General features: G+C 45.3%; 3 protein-coding genes across 4 annotated transcripts; 1 reads left to right on the top strand and 2 right to left on the bottom strand.

Moving 5' to 3' along the window:
- Positions 1–443: 443 nt before the first annotated feature.
- On the bottom strand, positions 444–9,840 carry LOC117776544 (zinc finger protein 2 homolog). The gene is made up of 8 exons (XM_034610536.1): positions 9,540–9,840; positions 5,418–5,506; positions 4,232–4,902; positions 3,416–3,721; positions 2,812–3,021; positions 2,503–2,616; positions 1,990–2,176; positions 444–1,619 (listed from the first exon to the last, which is right to left on the bottom strand). Exons 2-8 carry the CDS (start codon positions 5,464–5,466, stop codon positions 979–981), a joined length of 2,178 nt encoding a protein of 725 aa, XP_034466427.1. The 5' UTR covers positions 5,467–5,506; positions 9,540–9,840; the 3' UTR covers positions 444–978.
- Positions 9,841–10,531: 691 nt separating this feature from the next.
- Positions 10,532–13,040, bottom strand: mrps12 (mitochondrial ribosomal protein S12). Of its 2 annotated transcripts, none has more exons than XM_034610540.1 (3): positions 12,950–13,040; positions 12,109–12,159; positions 10,532–11,256 (listed from the first exon to the last, which is right to left on the bottom strand). In XM_034610540.1, the coding sequence occupies exons 2-3, from the start codon at positions 12,155–12,157 to the stop codon at positions 10,874–10,876; spliced, it is 432 nt and encodes a 143-aa protein (XP_034466431.1). In that variant the 5' UTR covers positions 12,158–12,159; positions 12,950–13,040; the 3' UTR covers positions 10,532–10,873. The 2 variants fall into 2 exon arrangements, with proteins under 2 accessions (XP_034466431.1, XP_034466430.1); XM_034610539.1 differs by having other exon boundaries at positions 12,823–13,011.
- An 899-nt stretch (positions 13,041–13,939) lies between these two features.
- On the top strand, positions 13,940–20,815 carry zgc:153896 (uncharacterized protein LOC569930 homolog). The gene is made up of 5 exons (XM_034610537.1): positions 13,940–14,409; positions 15,504–15,649; positions 16,089–16,712; positions 18,435–18,654; positions 20,056–20,815. The coding sequence occupies exons 1-5, from the start codon at positions 14,166–14,168 to the stop codon at positions 20,121–20,123; spliced, it is 1,302 nt and encodes a 433-aa protein (XP_034466428.1). The 5' UTR covers positions 13,940–14,165; the 3' UTR covers positions 20,124–20,815.
- Positions 20,816–20,825: the final 10 nt, after the last annotated feature.

Below are 20,825 nucleotides of genomic sequence, written 5' to 3'. Positions count from 1 at the left end.
GTTACTGCACAACTAAACCTCATCAGACCTTCCATCATTTTGTCTTTCAACTCTTCTAATTATTTCCTCCAGCTGCTGTTTGATATTTTGTGTCTCAGTCACTTTATTGAACATATTAAAAACACGATGACGTTAGTTTCCCTGGTTTCTTGGACTCTTCACAGGTTTCTAACGTCAGTCCCCGTAGAACAGCCAAATATCTCAGATACAAACTCTGCCACCTTGTGGTGATGACGTTGTTTACAGAGTCTGTGCAGCAGGTATCGAGGTCCCACCCACACATACTCTCAGCCAATCAGGAGTCAGTCTCAGCTGTCAATCATCACGTCTCAGCCTGTTTTTATATCAAATGACTGATTCAAACCAAACTGACGACAGAAACATCTTTACAAACATTTATTTAACGTCTACTTTGTTTTTCTGTTTTGTCCATGTCCCACCTGCTAACATGGAGGAGGGGTTTATGACATATACTGCAGCCGGACACCAGGGGGCGATGGAGATGGCCTAGTGTCACTTCCAGGAGTTCTCATGACGTCCATCTTTATTTACAGTCTGTGGGAAAAACTGGAAGAAGCAATGCAGTAGAAAAGACTATCGACCAATCAGAGATCAGTTCACAGTCGGAGAATAGAAACAGATTCCAGGTGTAGATTGATGTGTCAGGATAACGTTAGCCTAGCTTAGCATGAAGCCAAATGAAAAGCTACCGACACATTTAAAGGTCACTGAAGAACGTTCCGTCTCTGGTTTATTTACCAATAACAGAAATGTAAAACCAGTTGTATTTGCGGGAACGTGTTCAGGTTCATTCACCTAAAGTTACAAACCCCAAACTGAGCCTCACATCTCCTTCAGATCAAGTTTGTATTTGCTACAAACCAGCACCTTGAAAAATAAGACTTTAGTTATTCAGAAAACAAACGGTGCTCAGATTTCAGGAGGAACCACAAACGTGGAAAATACCAAATCGATCCTTTAAAGAGTCTCGGGGGCTCCGACCGCTTCCTTTGCACCTTCTCGTGGTGGCGTCTGTGGTGGCGTCTGTGGTGAAGTCTGTGGTGGCGTCTGTGACTCGTGTTTCTTCATGTGGTTGCGGTAGATCCTGGCTCCACTCAGGTTCTTCTTGCAGATGTCGCAGAAGTACGGCTGTGCGTCTGAGTGCATGTCCACGTGGTAGGTGAGCTCCAGGGCGCGGCTGAAGCTCTTGCTGCAGAGCGGACACTGGTAGCGGACTCCTGAGTGCGTCAGCAGGTGGGTCTTGAGCGAGCACTGCTGTTTGAAGGTCTTCTGGCAGACGGAGCACTGGTACGGTCGCGCATCAGTGTGCAGCCGCTGGTGCCGGCGCAGAGCGCTGGAGAAGGTGAAGCTCTTGCCGCAGTCGGTGCAGGTGTAGGGCTTCTCTCCGGTGTGAATCCTCAGGTGCTCCGTCATGTGAACCTGCTGCGTGAAGCTCTTCCTGCAGGTGGGGCACTGGAACGGACGCTCGCCAGAGTGAATCCTCAGGTGTTTCTGCAGCGCTGACGCTTTGAAACAGTCGCGACTGCACACGGGACAACAGTGTTTCCCTTTCCCGTCACCGCGGCTGTCCGCCGGCGTCTCCGAGCCGCTCGCTGAATCTGGTGGACAAAATAAAAGAATCACTCAATATCTTATTTTTATTTTTAGTTAAGCTGAACGAAAATGTGCTTATTTTCTATTTATTCAACTTCCAGCTGAAACTGGTCAATGTAATAATAATAATATTAAGAATTCTCAAAACGTCTTGTTTGTACCAAACAAACTGAGCGTCACCGGTTCACAGCTCGGGATCCTTTCAGATTTAATATGATGAGTTTAAAATGAGATTCTGAACTGAGGAGAGAGGAGACGAGGGAAGGAAGGTTGGGTAGGAAGAGAGAAGAGAAGTGAGCGAATGAGATTAAAGTTAAAAAAGGTTAATAAAGAAACTATGTTAAGTGACGTGAGAGTTGAGTCACAGTGACCAACCTGTGAGTGGCGGCCTCCACTCCTCTTCCTCTCCATCAGAGTTTATCAAACCGCTGACGTCCCCGTCCTCATTTCCTTCCCCGTCGTCCTTCCTCAACGCAGAGTGGTCACGGTCGTCATGGTTACCTGGCAGCGGGCTGGATGTCCAGGTGAAGGACTCGGCGGTGGCTAAACGGTCTCCTGAGTCCTGGAGGATCAATACAAACGAATCTCATCTCATGTCCTTGACACAGAAACTGTTGCTCCCTCACACGTACACAGGGGCGTTCGGACCGCCCAGCAGTCTGAAGTGAGATTCCAAAGTATGTACAGTGTAAAAGTCCTGTCATAGTTAGTAAAAAGTAAAGAGTGTGTGTTAAGAGTAAGGAAACACCTTGTTTCTATTGTAGGAGACGGACTGTTCAGGGTCATCCAGAGTGGTGAAGGGTCCAGGGAGAGAGTCATGTGACAGGAAGCAGCAATGTTTCACCAGAACAGAGCAACAGAATAAAAACAAACCATGTGAACATGTACATTTCTTATCTGGTCGTCCAGACCGTCTTCTTCTTCGTCCTCCATCTTCATCCCTCTTTTCTCCTCCGTCTCCTCCTCCTCCTCCTCCACAGTTTGCATGTTTGACCAGAACTCCTGAAACAAAACCTCAAATTCATCTACAACCCCTTTGTTCTTTGTTCTTTTCCTGCAAACATCAACTGAACCAACAGGTCGGATTCATTTCATGGCTCTAGATTTGTCTTTGTTTTGAAAAGACAGACTTGTCTTATCTTGAGACTTATTTCTGTGACACCAGTGCATCGTCTCAAACCTCTGTGGGTGTCGCACCTTGTCGGCGGGGTCGGCGATGAGTCCGTCTCTGATGTGGATCCTCATGTGTTTGCGGAGCAGGCAGGGCCGCAGGAAGCTCTTGGAGCAGATGCTGCAGGAGTGCGGTCTGTCGGACACGTGGATCCTCACGTGCGCTCGCAGGTTGGCGGCTGTGGGGAAAGTCTTTCCACAAGCGGAGCAGCAGTGAGGCTTCTCCACAGCGTCGATCTAAGCAGGAAAATAAAAAGATTTGCTTTAGAAACAAGTTTGATCGATTTCCTGAACTGATGTTATTGTTTCATACGTCACATGTCGACTATTTCAGAGTCTGTTAAACAACCGACGATCTTCAGACCCAAGTTCACAACTTATCAAAATAAAAAGCTCTGTAATGCAGCGACAAAATGAATGCTGTGCTTTTACTTTGAAGACAAATAGGAAGTGATTCTGTGAATATTGTCGCCAGGACGAACATCAGGACACACTGCCCCCCCACTGAGGGGGACACACTGCCCCCCCACTGGTCGTCTGTTCGTTCAGGTTTTGTGAACTTCCTCTGGTGAGAAGTGGATGAGATGAATGGTTCGATCCAGTTCCACAGGCAGACAGAGGATCAGCTCACCTGGTGGTCTCCTCGTGCAGGGGCCCACTCGTCAGGGGCGGCGCGTCCCTCTTTGCTGTGGATCTCCTGGTGCTTCCTGAACACTCTCTGCACGGAGAACCGCTTCTTGCAGACAGCGCACTGAAACGGTTTTTCTCCGGTGTGAGACCTGACGTGCTCGCTCAGCCGGGACGCTCTGGTGAAACCTCGGCCACAGGTGTCGCAGCTGAAGTGCAGCACCCTCTGGTGGAAGTGCTGGTGCAGCTGCAGCTTCTCAGCGGTGGAGAATCTTTTGTGGCACAGGAGGCAGCTATGAGACGTTTCCCCCTGAGGTTTGAGACAATGTGTGATCACACAGATGGAATTTTAAAGACCTGAATGATTTATTGGTTGACCAAAAAACAAATCTGCAGATATACGAGACTTTAATAGATATACCAGTATCTGTGTTTATGTTTGTATTAGTGTCTTTATAATGATTTTAATGTTAAACTGTAAAATCTCAGCATTTCTCACCCTCATAAGGGTTGGACATCTTATATCTTCAATATATATAAATGCACCGACTCCCAATAGTCCTAGCACGTGTGACCCTGCCACCTCACGTATGCTGTATTCAAATATCTGTATGTTGTGATACCGTTAACTAGAAGATTAAAGCAATTACCAAAACTAAAATAACCAATAACCAATATAATTTTATCTTTTTTTTTTAAATACTGGAACAGGAAGCCACCAACCCACAGTCCAGTTGAAATATACAAAGCTAACGCTCCAATTATAGAAACAATGAACTGCTTTCTCACCAAACATTCAGTTCATAAAAGCCCGACTCACCCTCTTTGCAGCTTCGAGCACGTCTTCTTCCTCAGCGTGTTTCTGCAGGTGTTTCCTCAGCAGCCCCGGCCGGTTGAAGCTCTTGTGGCACAACGAGCAGGGGTGGGGTTTCTGTCCCGTGTGGAGCCTCACATGATCCCTAAAGGACGACGGGGTGGAGAAAACCTTCTCACAGAACGAGCAGGAGCGCAGGTTCTCCTCTTTGTGGGTTTTCTGGTGACCGCTGAGCCCGGTCCTAGAGGCAAAGCGCTTGGGACACAGCGGACAGGAGAACGGCCTCTCGCCTGTGTGCATCCGTTCGTGTTGTACAAGATGCCGCCGCTGAACGAATCCTCGCCCACATACCGAGCATTGGTGGGGCTTCTCAGCGGCGTGTCCGAGCCGGTGCCTCCGCAGGCAGCCCAGCTGGGCGTAGCTGACCCCGCAGACTGGACAGGAGTACGGCTTCTCGCCGGTGTGAACGCGCTGATGCACCGTCACGTTGATCTTTTTGCTGAAGCGCTTCCCACACACGGAGCAGCTGTGTGGTTTGTCGCCTGAGTGCGCGGCCATGTGGTCGGCCAGGCGGGACGGACGAGAGAACTCTCTGTTGCATACTGTACAGCGGTGACGGTATTTTGACTGACCGCTGCCTTGTTTCAAAGCAGGTTTGTCTGGATCCGTCGCTCCTCCTATAGGAAACGACACTGACATGAACATCTCAAACTGCCTCCACACAGATTCAGATTTCAGGTCTAAATTCAGCTGCATTTCAACCAGCTTGGTTGTGGTTTGTTTGAGCCGGGCCCCAACGCCTGACCAATCATCTTGCTCCTGTACGTCTGCCTCCATGAAGCAGCAGATCCAGGCTCTGATTCACTGGTGACGGTGCAGAGCTCGTTTTCATTATACTGGAGTGGGTTGTTACTAGAGCCCGACTCATATCGATTTATGGGGCCGATGCGGATACCAGTATAATTATTATTAAAAATGAGTGGGCAGCATCCACTCTGTGCCTCCAGGTTGTACACCTCAGAGTCACCACAGATATGTCTGATTCAAACAGGATGTCCTCCTGTACCACAGCACGAGACGGGGCTCATAGGAAGACTCCCTGCAGCTGGACGACCTTTATCGTAACACAAACAGCTGCCACATGCTGCTAAGTCGACATGTTTAGATGAAGGTGAAAGTAGGAATCTCTGACCTTGACAGTCCTCTCCTGTTTGTTCTGCTTCAAAATTCACTCCATTCATCTCCTCATCCTCTGCTCCAACTGGATGACTCTCAAGACCTCTGGAAAAGACACAAAGAGACGTCAGTCACTTCCTGATCAGATCGACAGCTTATTCTACATTAAAAGTGTGTGTGAGGCTTGTTCCCGTTCCTGTGGAGGAAGTCGAGAGGATGTGGCTGAGAGTTCTGGAAAAACCTAGAAAGTAGATATCAGAAGTGTAAACCAGATTTCTTTTGGCCTTAAACTGTTGTTTTGATGTTTTCCAGAGTTCCGCTCAGTCGACGACACAGCGGCTGCTCTTGTTGAAGCTTCAGTGTTACACTGTGCGCCCCTCGCCCGAATGTTCGAGTCTGACCCGACAATCTGCTGCTGCTGCTTCACAGGACAAACACTAACTCCACAAGATGTGCGGACACAATTTTCCAGATAATGGGCCTGATTCAGCTCTTATCACCTCAAACTCTCTTGAAATCTTCATCTTCTTTGTGTACGACGCTGCTTTATCCCCTGCTGTGTTCTCACAGCAAATTCTCCTGACTTTCTACGGACTTTATACTCGGGGGCCCGGCAGAGAAAGTCCGCAGATAATGCGGAGCCTCTCACTCGGTCTTAATGTTCACATATGCACCTCCTCCGGAGAAAATACAGGTATCTGCAGAGTTTGGTTCATGTGTAAAAGCAGCTTACGTTAACATTTGCTAGGTTACTCTAGAGATGTTCTAAAGATAATGTGTTTGTGGGTCAAGAAAGGGTTGTGTCCGAGTGTTTCTGCCAAATGTGATGAAATTCCCTACAGGTGTTCTGAAATATCACAAGAACATGAGGTTGACATGAGCTTTATAACCAACCACCAAAATGTAATAATTTCATCTTTGAGTCCAACTAAACAATGGTATTAAATTTGAAGAAATTCCCTTGAATAGTTCACAAGGATGGGACGGACCGACAAGTCGAAAACATAATGCCTCCGGTCATTGGCTGCCGCCGGCACAGGGACATGGAATCAGTTGAAATGAAGAATCAACAGTTGGAAGATGAAGCTGAAGGAAACTTCAGAAACGTGGTAAGAAGTTGAACAGCAGACTCAAAACTTGGAAAGTTAAAGTTATAATTTACTGGAAGTTGAATGTTGAACAAAATTCTAGAATTAACTGAAATACGATAACTTGTAAGAGAAAATGCAAATCATGACGCAGGATCTGAATATCATTCATTCCAGAAGCTGAGAGTTGAAACTTAAATCATTTATTTACAAAGACATTAATAGGGTTAGGTATAAATTAACAGATATTTAGAAAAATGACAAATCACACACTTTGGTAATTTGATCGAGAGTTGGCGAGCTCAGTTAACATGGGAGTCTATGGGGCGGCTGCTGGAGTCAGTTGAAGTGTGTAAGACGAGATCGGAAACATTACAAACAGATTCTGGAATCTGTGTCGTCTTCTTCTTCTTCTTTGAGGTTTTACGGCAACTGGCATCCAAAGCGTTGCATTCTTCTTCTTTGTTCGGTTTATTGGCGGTGGCCACCAACGCCAAGGTGCATAACCGCCATCCACTGTGATCATCTCCCTGTTCCAAAAATCAAATAAATATTTTTGAAATAGTCTTTGAGACGTCCCAATCTGTGGCGTCACTGCATCTATGATATCAAAGGAATTCCATGGTTAGATATCCTTAGAACGGAGAAGGAATGAAGAGAATTCGTTGCAGTAATGCTCCTTTAACGTTAGCTGCCACCCGCCATTAAACAACAAAAAGAAGAAGAAGAGAATCAATCAATCAAGTTTTATTTGTAAAGCCCATATTCACAAATCACAGTTTGTCTCATAGGCTTCAACAAGGTGAGACGTCCTCTGTCCTTAACCCTCAACAAGAGTCAAACTACTAAAACCTTTAACAGGTACAGAAGGTAGAAACCTCAGAGACACATGTGAGGATCCGTCTCCCAGGACGGACACAAGTGAACAGATGTCACGTGGAACAGAGAACATCAGAGAGATCAGAGTATTTACAGCTTTGATTAGAATAAACACTTTGTAGGATAATGGATGAGAACCATGGGATGAAGCGCCTCCAAAACGTGTTGCTGAGGGACACAAAGGAGCAAAGACAGGCCGCTGACTCTGATGCCGGAGACACGGCTACGCAGCACAGTGAGCAGCTGGAGGAAATCCAACATCTGAAGCTGAGGGAGAAGGAGCTGGAGACGATGAAAGAAAAGTACAAAGTGACTGCAGACTGGTACAAAGATTTAGGAAATACTGTGGCTTCAGAGGCAGAGAGGTACGCAGAGGAACTCAGACGGATGAACACGGATCTGGAAAATAAAAATCAGGAGCTCAGTGAACAACTGACGACAGCGAAAGAAAAGTTCAAACCGAACGAAGGCCTGTGCAGGAAGTGAGCTTTAAAGGCATGTGAGGACGCAGAACAACTCCAGCAGATGAACACAAGTTTGAAAAAGAAATATCAGGAGCTCAGTAAAGAACTGGAGATGATGAAAGAAAAGTACCAACTGACCAAAGACCAGTGCGAACAGTTAAATACAAGTTCAAAGGCCAAGGTAGATGCTAAAGAATTCCAACAGATGAACACAATCCTGAAGAATGAAATTCAGAAGCTCAGTGAACAACTGGAGACGGTGAATGAAAAGTACATGATGGTGAAAGGCTTGTGCAAACAGTCAGACACTGCAGCTGTAAAGACAACGGAGGAAGCAAAAAAAATCAAACGGGCTAACATGAATCTGGAAAATAAAAATGCGGTCCTCCAGAAGCAGTTCTCTGAGATGCAGAAGACTATAGAGATGTTAGAGCAGAGGCAGGTCAGCAAGACCACAGAAGAACAGAGCGGCAGCAGCAGGACTATTGGCACAGACGAGCTGCCGGCAGCTCCACTGAAGAAGAAGAAGAAGAAGAAGAAGAAGAAGAAGCTGTGGAGGAGGTTTTATACACTTCTTCAACTGTGGCTCAAAACAATCAGAAATAAAGCGGGTTGAGCCTTAATTAGAGGAAGCAGCTCATTTAGCTGAAGCTTTAATCCAGAGCGACTTCCACTTAGTGCATTCAACATCTATGAGGAGTCATTCGGGGTTCAACCTCTTTCCAAAGGACTCTTCGGCATGGGCTGGGATTCGAGCTGCCGACCGCCTGGGTCCTTGAACCCTTCGTTTCAACAATGTCCTTGTTGAGCCTTGGTCAGTGTCCATGTGGCGTCTTCTTCAGCAACGCTGTCGCTCGGGTTTTCATTGGTTCGGCACGACGCTACTCTCATCATTGGCTGTTCGTGTTGTCTGTCAAAACATGGATGGAATGAGTTCATCAACGTTGTATCGACCATGTCTTATATTTCTATCGAGGAAAAGTTATTTTGCGATAGTTATCTTTGGCGTTTTATCGCCTAGCCTTAGTTCACACGTGCACCTCCTCCAGGGGAAGTACGGAGCATCTACGAAGTTCAGTGTCTCAAAGCAGCTTCGGTGTCTTTCATTCCTAACAAAGCTTCAGGTGGTAAAAGGTAGAGAACAAGTGAGAGTGACGGGTCAAAGTTTGACCAGTTCCTTGATAATGTCATGAAGACAGTTTGCTCTTTGGTGTCTGTGGTGTGTGGACTGCCTCAGCATCCAGAACCGGTTCAACACATTCGATCTAATAACTCTTCTGCTGCTGGAGAGGTCACTTTCAACTCAGTGCTGCAAATACACTTATTCAATTTCATTTTAAATTTCTCTCAAACTTAGCTCTTGAAAATCATGTTTTCGCAGCTTCATGGAATTTGATTTCTAAATACGAGTTTACATCATTTTTAAAAAGAAGATTTTTCTCATCCTCTGTTGTGAAATTCATAGTTTGGACAGAAACAGACATTTAAATAGTTGGAAATGAAAACAGGCGTTTTAACTGTTTCCAAGATCAAAGTAAAGACTCGGTTAATCGACAGATGATAAGCGGATCACCGGATGTGAAACCAATCGTCTTTAAAATGTTGAATTAATGTCATTGAGCTGTGTGGAGGTGGAATGCTAAGCTAACAGTTAGCCTGCAGATCAATAACCTTCACAACCCAAACACAATGAACACGAAACGTTACCGTAGCTTTCTGACGAGAGGAAACGAGCAAGGCACCGAGAACCAGCGCCTCCTGACGGGGTGCCAGGAGCAGACGGAGGGGGGGCGGCTAGCGCTAGCTTAGCTTTCTCCTAGCGTTATCCTGGCGTTAGCTTAGCGTTAGTTTAGCGTAATCCAGCTGTGTTCCAGTTGTTGTAGCTTAGCTCCACCGCCGCGGTGCCGAGGAACTCGTTTCTTCTTCGGTGGTGTTTGATGTTAAATGTGTGAGAGTTAAAGTTCAGCTCGTCACGTGACGTCATGTCAGAACCCGCCGCCAGGGGGCGCAGCTGAACTCAAACACGGAGGCCTCCTGGTTCAGCAGCTGCTCGGTGCTGCCGCTGCCGGCGGGACCGTGAACTGCAGGGATCTGCTGAGTAGAAACGACTCAAACTAACGTTGAGTTGCATTTGAAATGTAAATGAGACACATTTAATAAAAAGTCTTCACGTTATATTCATCGTTACTGGAACTGATCACATGACCTGCTCATATTCCTCCGATGCCTTTGAGACCTGCAGCTTCTTGGTCTGAGAGAAGTAAGAGTTGCATGGTCTCTGTCATAACATTAATAAACTCAACAATAAGAGTTATCAACCACTTTCATTTGTTTTAATATCAGGTTCTTTAAGAAGTCGGTTCCCCAGAAGTAAAGCATTGACTCCACTATTCCAGGTGTGAAGATATCTGCCTCCGACATCGTGGTGTTGGTGACGCAGGATTGAAATAAACTCCGTCCCATTCATCAGGGAAGTTACAACACAGAGTCAACACGACTCCAGAGGAGTTTACTGTCCACTCGGCCACAGGAGGGCGCTCACGCACATTCAGAGCCATTAGCTGCTGTAAACAAACATCCAACAGTTCCTCTTTCCTCATGTTTTCACCAGACACGTGTAAATATGACAAATCCAACATGTGACGTCTGTTTCACTGGAGATTTAAACATTTCACCAGCATTAATGAAATCAAACAGTATCAGGTAAATCTGGGTTTGTGTGACATGAGGCATCTTTATTATTCTCCTCAAATATGAATTCATGAATTTAGGTTGAGACAAAGAGTCATATTGATCATTCTAATTATTCCCATGTGACATAAACATTATGATCCAGTATCAGTGCTGCACTAATGCTCGAGTCTGAACAGGAGTAAAACTCTGCAGCAGGTTTCAACATCTGACGAGCACAACCGGAGAATCACGTCTCTGTGCGTCCACATGTTTCTGACTTGACCTTTGACAAGGTCACCGTGATGATGCAAAGTAAAGAGCACAAACATTTATAAAACAGCTGAGAAAGAACGCTCCCCTCTCTCACTCTACTGTTTCTTCTTCACCACGTGAGCACAGTCATATTTGCCTCTGACCACGGTGAGTTTAACCCCGGGCAGGTCCTGCGTCCTCCCGCCCTGCACCAGCACCACGTTGTGCTCCTGCAGGTTGTGCCCCTCCCCGGGGATGAACACCACTGCCTCCTTCCCATTGGACAGACGCACCCGAGCGCACTTCCTGTTGGCGGAGTTGGGCTTCTTGGGCTTTCGAATCATGGTCTTCAGGATCACCGCTTTCAGCTGGGGCCGGCCAAACGTGGCACCGACGGCTTTAGGAGGCGGTTTGGGCTTCCCCTGCCGGTGCATCTGGTTGAGGGTGGCCATCGTCCTGGAGAGGAGGGGCCCCGTCCAGGCAGAGGCATGATGGGAGGCTGCAGGAGAGAACACATTTTAATATAAAACATTAGATGGAATTTGACTGCTAATAAATATTCATGAGTTGAAAAGAGAAACAGGAAGTGAAATGTGAAATGAACACGTCGTTGCACATTCCTGTAACCTGACGGTTCTGAGCAGGTGAACCTCCCCGGCCCCGTCTACCTGTCCCTCCACTGGACACCTACCGTCTACCTGTCCCTCCACTGGACACCTACCGTCTACCTGTCCCTCCACTGGACACCTACCGTCTACCTGTCCCTCCACTGGACACCTACCATCTACCTGTCCCTCCACTGGACACCTACCACCCACCACCACCACCACCACCACGCGGCAGCGACTGAAACAGGTTTGATCTCCTTCTGTGAGAAACACTACATGAAGGATATTTACTGAGTTTCATGGAAATCCGTCTGGTAGTTTTTGAGTAATCCTGAACTAAAGCTGCTTTCAGACAGAAACTGGACGAGCAAGTTTGAACGCAAATGTCCGAGTGAGACGCTTCGGATTATCTGCGGACTTTATCCCCCTGACCTCATTGTATAAAGTCTGTATTAATCCAGGAGAATCTGCGGTTTGACGGTTTAGCTGTCAGGCGTCCCTGGTTCGATGCCCGGCTCCGTGCGCTCTGCCCGAGGCAGCGAAGCTGTCATATGCTCTCCTGAAACTTTCACTGGCAACAAGAAGAACTGTGGTGATTATGGTAATGAGCTTCATCCTGCGGAAGGCATCACATGTCCGTGGTAACTTGGTTATCATCACCGCCTTAGTTTGAGTTACACATTTCTGTGATCGCTCATCCCAACAAAGTCTAGTTCAGCGGAAGTGAAGGGGAGTAAACGTACCTTGAAACAGTGACGTCAGAAACGGCCTCAGGCTCCATAACGAAGACATTTCTGAAACAGAGATCAGCTGTTACTGTCGTTAACTAACAGCTGATCGTGACAACAGCTTCTAGAAGCAGATCTTAGCTCTGCTGCTATAGGCCTGAAGAGAATGAATATATATATATATATATATATATACACACACACACACTGTCGGGGACACGTGGAGCTTCTCTTTTCCTCCTCTTCATCACATGTCTCATCAATACATGCTACTGACGTCAGTTCCTCCCACCAGATGAAGAACAACTCTGAGCTTCAGTTCTTCTTCATTACGAGTTTGTTACAACATGAATCTGCTGAGAAGATTCTTAGTGTAACTACATCGTGACATACTAACTAACTACATGCTAACCTGTGCCAACCAGTACTAACCAGCTCTAACTAGTACTAACATGTACTAACCAGCTCTAACCTGTGCTAACTAGTACTAACATGTACTAACCAGCTCTAACCTGTGCTAACTAGTACTAACCAGCTCTAACCGGTGCTAACCTGTGCTAACATGTACTAACCAGCTCTAACCTGTGCTAACTAGTTCTAACATGTGCTAAGCTAAGGTTACATCTTTAATTAAAACTGGATCTATATGAAGCTGTCTACGTGCTACATGCTAATCTGTGCTAAGCTAACGGACACAGCGCAGAGGTTACGTGGGTTTTAGGCACAAACCTGCTCCGAGCTCCGGAGAAACTCCGTCAGAGAACCGGACAGGACCGGGGAAGACAACCCGGAAGTTACGAAGCTTTTTTAATTGTATTGCGTTTTTAAATACAATAATAAATAATCAACTTTAAACCTGAGCACTAGGGACTCGAACTTGTGACAGCCGGAAGTTACTCCGTCACCCGGAAATTATTCTCACAAGCTTCTTTCTTCTTCTGTGTTTATTGGTAAACAACGAAATGGCGCATTATCGCCATCAAGTGGAACAGAGGGTGAATTACATCGTTGGCCGCTCTATACAAATAAAATCAATAAAATTAAAAATTAAATAAATCTATAATGATAAGTCAGATGTTCTAAAATACTGGAATGAGATTCAATTACATTCATTTGAGTTTTTTCGTATGTTCCAAGCAGATGATATTTTTCTCTGGGGACTCGAACCTGTGACAGTGAAGTGGATCATGTTCCGCTGTCGTTACATTTTCCACTGTTGTTTTTCATATTGTTGAATTTGTTATTTTACTCTTGTTATTGCAATAAATGTTTTTTTTACAAAAACATAAATGCTATAAAATCAACAAACACTCAGTCGTCTCCTTCACACTAAAAGCTCTTTAGTTTCTCTTTTGTATTTATTTCATTTGTGTTTATTTATCTGATTCAAATATTAACGTCATTTGATTTTTGCCACAGAAACAAAAAACCTGAGGCGTCAATATAAGCGAATGATTTGCACAGTTTGAAGGTCGATGACCTCGGTGTTTCTGATGACTAATGATTCATCTTATCAGTGACGAGTCGTTAATATCTGACATCATCACTTTATGATCAGCTGATAAAACTAAATCTTTGTGCTGATGAAGAGCAGGAGATGAAGCTGAGAGGCTCTTCATCACTTGATTATTTAGATTTTCTGGAACTAAACACTTTAGAGAAAATACTGAAAATAAAATGTTCAGAGCAAAGTAACTTTTTAGATTTTATAAAACAAATCAGATGAATTTATAAACATTTAGTTGTCATTTTAAAATTATAATTAATCATCGAGATCACAGAAAATCTAAAGAAGTGAAATCACAGACTCATCAGGGGCCCCTCTGCGGGGGGGGGGGGGCCCTCAGACGACTCATAATGTGTCAGGTCAGAGGTCATTTTTACGGCAGAACGTTTACATTTAACTCTTTAGTACTTTTAGGTGTAGCTGAGTATTCGTAACGCAGTACTTGTACTGTGGCAGAGGTAAAGGTGAGCCGGCTCAGCAGACCTCTATCTCACCCAGTTACTCAGTAACCAGCAGGTGAGCGTTCCGCTGCAGCTTCGTTCAGCCGCTCTCACTCAGTCGGACCATGAAGAAGCTGCAGCTGCTCCTGGTCGTCGCAGCAGCCCTGTGTGCTGCCGGGAAACCGGTGAGCAAGGCAGTGGGCGCCAACAAGCTGCTGCTGATCTCCTTCGACGGCTTCAGGTGGGACTACGACCAGGACGTGGAGACACCGAACCTGGACCAGCTGGTGCTGGACGGGGTCAAGGCCAAATACATCACCCCCCCGATGCTGACCATGACCTCGCCGTCCCACTTCACCACCATCACCGGTAACACATCATTATTATCTTTATTATTAATAATATAATTAACTTGTATAATAATAATTATTACTTGTACCACGTGAAAACTACAGTAAATCTATGTGAAAATTGTTAGGAAAAATTTGACCAATATTATTTAAATCATTAGATTATATTTCTGAATAATTTTACTGAAACTAATGATCTTTTTCACGATGGATCAACGTAGGAATTATTTTCTCCATTAACGTGAACAGAGTCTTTAACTCAAAACTGTGACTATTTGATATGAAAAATGAATCATTATCAATATAATCAGACTTTATTATTATTATTGATCAACTACACGTCCCAGCTCAACTCGAGCTTCATCTGTCATGTGGAAAACCTCAGTTTGTAACTATATATTATTATTTATTCCTAATTGATTTTCTATTGTGGTAAAAAGATGTGATTCCTTCTCCTGATTGTAAAATTCTTAAAACTGAATTTCAAATATCACTGATTTTGTGTCTGAATTTGAACAGAACTGATCTTATTAAATATTTCCTGGTTCCCAGGTTTTGAGAAGGAAAGATTTTTAAATAAAAACATGTTATTACTGAAAATCAATTTGTTGAATTAACATTTAATGTTTTATTTGTGTATAAGATTTAAAATGGTTCTGGTACGCAGATGAGAGGAAGGTCAGAAACCAGGTGGTCGTAATAAAGCTCTGAGAACAAAGGTCACACGGAAAACAGATCCGTCCCTTTACGACATGCTTGTGGTAATAATTACATCATAAATGATATTATCTCAGATTTATGGACACATACATTTCACTGATTGGTTGAGCTGAGAGATCGTTCACCAAACAACACGAGGGAACCAACAACTGAATCATTTCAGCTTTTAACATTAAATATGAGAAACAGGACAAAATATAGTTTTCATCTCAGAACTTCATCACAGACCCGGACCTTGGACTGTATGTAAGAACACGTGTGTTGCTCACATACAGAACCTCCTGATCGTTTCTCCAGATTATCTGGAGTTCAGTGAAGTTCATGCGAACAGCTTTTGTTCTTCTCGTATTGTCTTTGATTTTAAAACGTGACTGTTGAGTTCTTCTGCGACAGGTCGGTGGGTCGAGGACCACGAGGTCGTCCACAACATGATGTTTGACAGCAAGACCAACCTGAAGGTTCCTCACAAACAGGCACTGACCAGATCGGCGTGGTGGGACAACGGAGTCCTGCCGTTATGGATCACAGCTCAGAACCAGGTGGGTCCTGGATCAGCTGGAACATGGCTGCCTCTTCAAGTCACCGCCTCCTGGACTCACCTCAGTCTGAGGAGGAACGTTTGATGGTCTAAGGTTCAGGAGAAATGATGTTTGTTGAAATCTGCTGGAACGTGAATCTGTAATAAACATTAATATGAGGTTGTGTTTACATGACAGCTCTGTTAACCTAGTGTCTCAATCATACCTGGTGTCCACCTTCACCATGTTAGCAGTTGGGACATGGACCAAACCAAACAGCTAAAAGGCTCCACAACACGATCACTACTGCACAGACTCAAATGAAGTTATCACCACAAGATGGCAGCGTTCAGCACCGGAAAGATTTGGCTTCATTTCTGGATAGAGGGAGGAACTGGAGACGCTTCGTTTTATAAGTTCGATTTTCTGTCTAAACTGATCTCACGTTGTTTTGTTATAGGGTCTGAAAACTGCTTCCTTCCACTACCCAGGAGGTGGCGCCAACTACAGCGGTCAGGCGGTCAACCGAGTGCTGGTGGAGGCGTTCGACCACCCGGACGATAACGAGACCGAGTGGCGTCAGAACGTTGACACAGTGATGAGCTGGTTCTCTGAGGAAGACTTCCACCTGGTGACGCTGTACTATGGCGAGCCGGACCACGTGGGCCACGCCATGGGCCCGGATCACGAGGACAGGAAGAAGATCATCCGACAGATCGACCGCACCATCGGCTATTTGAAGGAGGCCATTGATCGGCATAACCTGACCGACAGCCTGAACGTCATCATCACCTCCGACCACGGCATGACCAGAGTCAAGAAGCGACCTCAGGTGGAGGAGATCATCCTCAACAAGTACCTGAATTTGATCAAGCTCGCCAGCTTCGAGATCCTCGACTACGGCGGGTTCGGCATCCTGACGCCTCGGCCGGGGAAGGAGCAGGAGGTTTTTGATTCTCTATCCAAAGCACCCAATCTGACGGTCTACAAAAAAGACCAGATGCCCGAGAGCTTCCATCTTGGCAAAAGTGAGCGGCTGCCTCCCATCGTGGTTGTCGCAGATCTGGGATTCAACCTGAACTCTGTGAGTTTTACCTGAAACCTTCAGTTAGTTTCAAGTCACGTTTTTACGTTTCACTGTTGTTGTCTCAGCTTGATTCTTTTCTACAGAATATTTCTGGGCCTCAAGGAAAATCCGTCCTGATCAGCTTCACAGGTTTCATGTGCGTGGTTCAGGTCCAGTGAAGTTCAGCGTGGAGCTTTATACAATTTGGAAACAAGATTCACTCAATAATAATAGACTTTGAATAAACAGCTGACCAGCGCTCGTCAGCAGCGGCGGATGGAATCAAGTCATGTTGTCAACTGATTCTCCAGATCAGGTCCTGAGGACTGAATCCAGGTCTTCAGGTCCTGAGGACTGAATCCAGGTCTTCAGGTCCTGAGGACTGAGTCCAGGTCTTTACTTCAGGTTCTGAGGACTGAGTCCAGGTCTTCAGGTCCTGAGGACTGAGTCCAGGTCTTTACTTCAGGTTCTGAGGACTGAGTCCAGGTCTTCAGGTCCTGAGGACTGAGTCCAGGTCTTCAGGTCCTGAGGATTGAGTCCAGGTCTTTACTTCAGGTCCTGAGGACTGAGTCCAGGTCTTCAGGTTCTGAGGACTGAGTCCAGGTCTTCAGGTCCTGAGGATTGAGTCCAGGTCTTCAGGTCCTGAGGACTGAGTCCAGGTCTTTACTTCAGGTCCTGAGGACTGAGTCCAGGTCTTTACTTCAGGTCCTGAGGACTGAGTCCAGGTCTTCAGGTTCTGAGGACTGAGTCCAGGTCTTCAGGTCCTGAGGATTGAGTCCAGGTCTTCAGGTTCTGAGGACTGAGTCCAGGTCTTCAGGTCCTGAGGACTGAGTCCAGGTCTTCAGGTTCTGAGGACTGAGTCCAGGTCTTCAGGTCCTGAGGACTGAGTCCAGGTCTTTACTTCAGGTTCTGAGGACTGAGTCCAGGTCTTCAGGTCCTGAGGACTGAGTCCAGGTCTTTACTTCAGGTCCTGAGGACTGAGTCCAGGTCTTCAGGTTCTGAGGACTGAGTCCAGGTCTTCAGGTCCTGAGGACTGAGTCCAGGTCTTTACTTCAGGTCCTGAGGACTGAGTCCAGGTCTTCAGGTTCTGAGGACTGAGTCCAGGTCTTTACTTCAGGTCCTGAGGACTGAGTCCAGGTCTTTACTTCAGGTTCTGAGGACTGAGTCCAGGTCTTCAGGTCCTGAGGACTGAGTCCAGGTCTTTACTTCAGGTCCTGAGGACTGAGTCCAGGTCTTTACTTCAGGTCCTGAGGACTGAGTCCAGGTCTTTACTTCAGGTTCTGAGGACTGAGTCCAGGTCTTCAGGTCCTGAGGACTGAGTCCAGGTCTTTACTTCAGGTTCTGAGGACTGAGTCCAGGTCTTCAGGTCCTGAGGACTGAGTCCAGGTCTTTACTTCAGGTCCTGAGGACTGAGTCCAGGTCTTCAGGTCCTGAGGACTGAGTCCAGGTCTTTACTTCAGGTCCTGAGGACTGAGTCCAGGTCTTCAGGTTCTGAGGACTGAGTCCAGGTCTTCAGGTCCTGAGGATTGAGTCCAGGTCTTCAGGTCCTGAGGATTGAGTCCAGGTCTCTAACCATCATCAGGACAAACAGACACTGAACTTGTTTTATTAAAGACACGTGAAACAACATGAAACAATCCAGACTAGAATCAAACCACTTCCAGCTGTGGTGAATCTCCTCCTCTGCTCGTGTCAGTTCCGTCTTTTAATTCTTTTCTTCGTCGTTTTGTTTCCCACCAGAGATTCATCGTGTACGTCAACAAGGGCGATCACGGGTATCATAACGGAGAGATGGACATGAAGACCATCTTCAGGGCGTTCGGTCCCGACTTCAGGAGGAACTTTGTGTCCGAGCCGTTCGACAGCATCCACATTTACCCGTTGATGTGTAAACTGCTGCAGATTGACCCGGCGCCGCACAACGGATCCCTGACGGTGACCGAGCAGCTGCTGCACAGCAGTGAGGGGGGGGGGCGATGGACAACAGTTTCGATAACAGGTAACAAGACGTTTTGTTCTGGTGGCAAATCAATGTCTTAGTTCCCTCTTCGTCCTTTCTCCACCGCTGCGAAAACACAACAAAGCACTGCTAGCTGGTTAATAACGTGAGTAACACTTTGCTACGTGGGAGCACGGCAGCCAATCAGAGAGCGACGCCTGGGCCAAGCTCTCGGGCTATATGAGTATTTGCAGTACTATCATTATTATGTACTTTCATTGGAGTATAAGCAGGAAAATGATGCATTAATGAGACCAGTGTTTTGATTCCATTAAAAAAGATTGACTCATTAATTATGTACAAATATAGATGAAATAAACTAAACTGACACAGGCAGGATTTTACTCTGTGAAAACTTTAGTATATTAACTAAATTAAATAGCTTGATATTATAATTCAGTTTTTCAAATGTCTGCAGTATATTTCTATTCTTCTTGAAAATAAACTGATGGAAGATTCTACCACACACACACACTGCAGCAGCAGTAATCACACTACCAAGACAGAGTACTTCATCTGTCAGAGTACTTCATGTCTCAGAGTACTTCATGTCTCAGAGTACTTCGTGTCTCAGAGTACTTCATGTCTCAGAGTACTTCGTGTCTCAGTGTACTTCATGTATCAGAGTACTTCGTGTCTCAGAGTACTTCATGTGTCACAGTACTTCATGTCTCAGAGTACTTCATGTGTCACAGTACTTCATGTCTCAGAGTACTTCATGTGTCACAGAGTACTTCATGTCTCAGAGTACTTCATGTCTCAGAGTACTTCATGTGTCACAGTACTTCATGTCTCAGAGTACTTCATGTGTCACAGTACTTCATGTCTCAGAGTACTTCATGTGTCACAGAGTACTTCATGTCTCAGTGTACTTCATGTCTCAGAGTACTTCATGTGTCACAGAGTACTTCATGTCTCAGTGTACTTCATGTCTCAGAGTACTTCATGTCTCAGAGTACTTCATGTCTCAGAGTACTTCATGTGTCACAGTACTTCATGTCTCAGAGTACTTCATGTCTCAGAGTACTTCATGTGTCACAGAGTACTTCATGTCTCAGTGTACTTCATGTCTCAGAGTACTTCATGTCTCAGAGTACTTCATGTCTCAGAGTACTTCATGTGTCACAGAGTACTTCATGTCTCAGAGTACTTCATGTGTCAGAGTACTTCATGTCTCAGTGTACTTCATGTCTCAGTGTACTTCATGTGTCTCAGAGTACTTCATGTGTCACAGAGTACTTCATGTCTCAGTGTACTTCATGTCTCAGAGTACTTCATGTGTCAGAGTACTTCATGTCTCAGTGTACTTCATGTCTCAGAGTACTTCATGTGTTACCATTTAACTGTTTGTGTTGTTTGCAGGTGGATCACAGATCACAGCTCCAGTGTCTGTCACTCTGCTGCTGGTGGTCATGTTCACTGTGCTGTAACAGGTCCAGGATCAGGTCCAGGATCAGATCAGCAGGTCCAGGATCAGATCAGCAGGTCCAGGATCTAAAGGGCTTTAATTTGTTAACCCTTATGCTTGTGACATCATCATATCTATCTGAATTATTATTGGTTCATGTTTATCATGTGCTTTTCTGTTTGATGAATGATTTACTGGTTTATTTGGAAACGTTTCAGTCGATAGTTTAATTTCTGAAACAAATAAAAGATCTATTCAGTTTGTAAATAAGACTGATCCCACCAAATAAAATAAAGATGGATGACATGTCAGCTCCCAAAAGTGAAGCCAAAACATCTGCATCGCCCCCTGGTGTCCGGCTGCAGTGGAGCTCATAAACCTCCTCCATGTTAGCAGATGGGACATGGACCAAACTAAGAAATCAAAGTAGACGTTAAATAAATGTTTGTAAAGATGTTTCTGTCGTTTCAGGTCGTTCTTCTCTCACTGATGTTTGTTCAAGTGTTTCTCATCAGTTTGGTTTGAATCAGTTATTTGATGATATGAAAACTGACGTGATGATTGACAGCTGATGTCGTCTTTATAAACTCTACGTGTGCTTTCAGTTTTTAAATTAAATTGTCAAAAACTTTAGACTGTTCGTGACCAAAATGATTTTATTAATCCTTTTATGACATCTACTGTGACACCATTCTCACACACACACACACACACACACACACAC

Source organism: Hippoglossus hippoglossus, chromosome 16 (assembly GCF_009819705.1).
Source record: "Hippoglossus hippoglossus isolate fHipHip1 chromosome 16, fHipHip1.pri, whole genome shotgun sequence".
Classification (NCBI taxonomy): domain Eukaryota; kingdom Metazoa; phylum Chordata; class Actinopteri; order Pleuronectiformes; family Pleuronectidae; genus Hippoglossus; species Hippoglossus hippoglossus.
The sequence above is the reverse complement of the archived record's forward strand: the minus strand, read 5'-3'. Positions and strand labels throughout refer to the sequence as shown.